The sequence below is a fragment of the Capricornis sumatraensis genome, chromosome 5, assembly GCF_032405125.1.
Source record: "Capricornis sumatraensis isolate serow.1 chromosome 5, serow.2, whole genome shotgun sequence".
Classification (NCBI taxonomy): domain Eukaryota; kingdom Metazoa; phylum Chordata; class Mammalia; order Artiodactyla; family Bovidae; genus Capricornis; species Capricornis sumatraensis.
Genome location: NC_091073.1, coordinates 109,520,036 through 109,524,924, shown reverse-complemented (window position 1 = coordinate 109,524,924; position 4,889 = coordinate 109,520,036). Strand labels below are relative to the sequence as shown.

General features: G+C 44.8%; 1 protein-coding gene across 1 annotated transcript; it reads right to left on the bottom strand.

The window, feature by feature from the left end:
- Positions 1–787: 787 nt before the first annotated feature.
- Positions 788–1,732, bottom strand: OR9A4 (olfactory receptor family 9 subfamily A member 4). The gene has a single exon (XM_068973337.1). It carries the CDS (start codon positions 1,730–1,732, stop codon positions 788–790), a length of 945 nt encoding a protein of 314 aa, XP_068829438.1.
- Between the last annotated feature and the right edge of the window lie 3,157 nt (positions 1,733–4,889).

Below are 4,889 nucleotides of genomic sequence, written 5' to 3'. Positions count from 1 at the left end.
ACTGTGCACTGAGTTCATAGCCAGCCAAGAAACTGTGCAGAGAAGTATTCAGGCCACAGGACTTTGGGATAGGAAAACAAGAGAATATGCTGGAGCCAGAGAAGGAATAGGGAGCTTCCCACAGTCAGAGGATATAAAGATAAGGACAATTTATGAGACGATGATTCAAGAACCTGGAATCAAGTAGTTATTCAATTCTGGAGCCAGAGAATATATTTCTGATACTCTCCTCTTCAGAAACCTAAATATCACATATATTATTATTACATTTAATTTTAAAACATTTTATTGTGAAATGTACCATAAGTGAAATATATATATATAAAATAAAGTGAATTTTTATATAACAACCTATAATGATAAACACCATGGCCATAATATAAAAGAGTTCTGTTGCACACAGATTATTTGATGATGATTAGGCTCCGGTTCAAAGTGCTTTTCAGACCATTCTAGAATTCAGAATGTATTCTTCCATATAAAAAGCTTTGGTGCTGCTGCTGCTAAGTCGCTTCAGTCGTGTCCGACTCTGTGCGACCCCATAGACGGCAGCCCACCAGGCTCCCCCGTCCCTGGGATTCTCCAGGCAAGAACACTGGAGTGGGTTGCCATTTCCTTCCCCAATGCATGAATGTGAAAAGTTAAAGTGAAGTCGCTCAGTCGTGTCCAACTCAGCGACCCCATGGACTGCAGCCTACCAGGCTCCTCCGTCCATGGGATTTTCCAAGCAAGAGTACTGGAGTGGGGTGCCATTGCCTTCTCCGGAATAAAAAGCTTTAGGGCAAGACTAGTTTCTGAACAGATGACAGCACTGTTTCACTCTGTCCCGAAGTGCTTCTATGACTTTGTCGTTCCGGAGAGTGAAGATGAAAGGGTTGAGGAAAGGAGTGACTACGGAAACCATCAGGGAAACAACCCTGTTGTAGTCCGTGGCCTGCGTTTGCTTGGGTTTCACGTAGAGGAACAAGCAGCTGCCGTAACCAATCACAACACAGGTGAAGTGGGAGGCACACGTAGAGAAGGCTTTCCTGCGGCCAGAGGCCGAGGGGATCTTGAGGATGGTGGAGACGATGCAGGCGTAGGAGACAATTGTAGGGATCAAAGAACCAAAAAGAACAAAAACAGCCATTAAGAAGAGGATGAATTCCATGAAAAGAGTATTATCGCAGGATAGTTTGAGCAATTGCCCTCGGTCACAGAAAAAATTGTCCACCACATTTGATTTGCAGTAGGAAAGCTGAAATGTGGCATAAACTGGCCAAATTTGAAAAAGGACCCCAAACAACCATGACACAATTACCACCAAGTTGCAGGTGCGGCTGTTCATAATGACGTTGTACCTCAGGGGGTTACAGACGGCCACGTAACGGTCCACAGCCATCACTCCCAACAAGGCAAACTCTGTGGTTCCCAGAGCAAGGTACAGGAAAAGCTGGGTGACACATGCAGCCAGAGATATTGCCTGCATCCCAGGGAGCAGCAGCCCCCAGAGCATCACGGGGACGACAATGGTGGTCACCAGGATCTCCAAGGCCGAGAGATGACCAAGGAAGAAATACATGGGAGACTGCAGCCGTTTATCAAGACAGACAATCACAATGATGACTGTGTTACCGATTAATGTCACTGAGTAGAAGAAGAAGAAGGTAGCAAAGAGGATATGGCGTAGTTCTCTAGATCCAGAGAAGCCAAGGAGATAGAATTCAGTGGCACTGGAGTGATTCCCCAACATGTAGCTTGGACTTTTGTTCCTTGTGAAGTCTAAAGAGCAAGGGAGAGATAACATACTTCTAACCTCAGAAAGACGAAAAACATTTTCAACTTGAGGAAATACACCCTACTCCTAGGCTCTACAACATGACTATTTTCTACACAAAGTTAATAGTAGATACTTTATGAAGGAACGTGTAATATATTAAGATAATAACATGGGTCCAAAAAGATGAGCAATGGTCACCAATACCACCCTAGGCATGAAAACCCACCGTCCCCAATAGGCACCCTTGCCTCTCAGTTCACAGCTTTGCTCTCACCTGTTACCCTATCTACTTTCTGGAACGCAACATGCTCATTTATACAATGACCCCTTCCATTCTGAATGCCCTAAATTGTCTTCTGTGCCTGTTTTGTCCATGTCCTGCAAAAACTGCTGTACGTAAACAGTTATAAGACAAAAAAAATGTTAGTCGCTCAGTCATGTCAGACTCTGCAACCCGATGGAGCCCGTCAGGCTCCTCTGTCCATGGAGTTCTCCAGGCAAGGAAACTAGAGTGGGTTGCCATTCCCTTCTCCAGGGCATCTTCCAGATCCAGGGATCAAACCTGGGACTCCTGCATTACAGGCAGATTTTTTACCTCCTCAGCCACCAGAGGAGCCTGTGAGACAGAATTCCCAGTTAATCACAGCCAGACATAGTTACTTCTTTCCTCTGTATCTGCTAAAAACAGGCTCCATTTCAATTACATTCATTTTAAATTTGTTGTCTTTTATATTTATCATTTTGGGCATGCTGTTGGGAATTTGGATTAATCCAAAACATTGTCATGAGATAAAACCTATTTTTGAAACAAAGTCCTTCTCTGATTTCTGGGAAGCTGGCTCCCCACAATGAATTATCCATGTCTTCCTCTTTACTTTTATGATAAATATGATCTTCCATCTCTGCCTTCACTGAATATGTCTCCTCTATGCAGGAAAAACCTGGCCAGTTTCTAGTTGATGATTTCTAGCTCTGAGATTACAATTCCTCTGCAACCAGATGGCTTTCACTTGGCTCTAATCAATATCTGATATCTAACACGCTTTTACTTGTTTATTCATTTATCATCAAAATCAAAATCCCATCCCCCAAAAAAATCCCTTCATTAGAATTAAGTACATTGAAGGCCAAAGCAACAGTTAGAACTGGACATGAACAACAGACTGGTTCCAAATAAGAAAAGGAGTACTTCAAGGCTGTATACTATCACCCTGCTTATTTAACTTATATGCAGAGTACATAATGAGAAACGCTGGACTGGAAGAAGCACAGGCTGGAATCAAGATTGCCAGGAGAAATATCAATAACCTCAGATATGCAGATGACACTACCCTTATGGCAGAAAGTGAAGAAGAACTAAAGAGCCTCTTGATGAAAGTGAAAGAGGAGAGTGAAAAAGTTGGCTTAAAGGTCAGCATTCAGAAAACTAAGGTCATGGCCTCTAGTCCCATCACTTCCTGGCAAATAGATGGGGAAACAGTGGAAACAGTGGCAGACTTTATATCTTTGGGCTCCAAAATCACTGCAGGTGGTGATTGCAGCCATGAAATTAAAAGACATTTACTCCTTGGAAGGAAAGTTATGACCAACCTAGATAGCATATTGAAAAGCAGACACATTACTTTGCCAACAAAGGTCCATCTAGTCAAGGCTATGGTTTTTCCAGTGGTCATGTATGGATGTGAGTTGGACTGTGAAGAAAGCTGAGTGCCGAAGAATTGATGCTTTTGAACTGTGGTGTTGGAGAAGACTCTGGAGAGTCCCTTGGATTGCAAGGAGATCCAACCAGTCCATTCTAAAGGAGATCAGTCCTGGGTGCTCTTTGGAAGGAATGCTGCTAAAGCTGAAACTCCAGTACTTTGGCCACCTCAAGTGAAGAGTTGACTCATTGGAAAATACTCTGATGCTGGGAGGGATTGGGGGCAGGAGGGAAAGGGTACGACAGAGGATGAGATGGTTGGATGGCATCACTGACTGAATGGACATGAGTCTGAGTGAACTCCGGGAGTAGGTGAAGAACAGGGAGGCCTGGCGTGCTGGAATTCATGGGGTCGTAAAGAGTCGGACATGACTGAGTGACTGAACTGAACTGAACTGAACCTTGAGGGCACATTCTTCTTATATCACAACAAGTGACAGGAATAGAGTCTGACAACATGGGTGCTCTGTAAATATCATACACTGAATATATCAGTTAGTAGATAAAGAACCATGCAATAAATAATGTCTAACCTGACTCGCTTTCCCTTCACTCATTCTTCTCTAAACCATTGTCCAGTTAGCCTGGAGTCTCTCTTGCTGCAGATCCCTTACAAATGGCAAGTGAGTAATGAAGAGATAGTGAGAAAAGAGAGGGTAGGGTCTTAGCTCTCTCAGGCAGAGGGCTGGACCTACACCCCTCAACCTGCTCCTTGCTACGGAGGGAAGGTCTGATGGACAGCTTGTCTCCTCTGCAGCTTTCTCAGTTCACTCGTCAGCCTCTAGATGTCCTTGTTGCAGGAGGCAGCTCAGCTCAGGACTTCCCATGGTGATGCTTTTCACAGAGGGAAATCGCTTGGAAGACACTCACCTCCAGAGGAGACAGAATGTAACTTCTACCACCCTTTAGGCGTCAACTCAGCCCAGCCCCTGTAAAGCTAGTAGGAAGCAATATTTGGCAGACAGTCTGATTCTGCTATCTCCACCCACAATGAGGAACTGGCCACACACAGAAACTTGCAGAAGTCCAGAAATAATGGTGCTGAGAAGGATCCAGCACCAGGCTGTCTCCCTGTCTCTCGTTCTCTCTGCCTCTTTCCTCCTCTCCCTACTCTGTCCCCAAGGATGGTTATTCACTAAGGAACAATTCTCACAGGCAGATGCACACTAGGGAGGCAGTCAAGGAAAAGCTGAAGAAACTTTCACTCTTCCCTCCTGAGGCTAATCAAGTTGGAGACCATGGAAGTTTAAGTTTTGTGCAGTGGGCACACTTGAAAGCTCCCAGTCAGGAACTTCTCAACAACCAGCTGCCTCCCTCCCAGGCCCTAACACACCACCACACAACCCCAGCTGTCAACAGTCAGCCAACTCAGCTGCTATGTGCTTCTCCCTGACTACACGGAGCCCTATGGAGCCTAAGTCACCCCGAAGC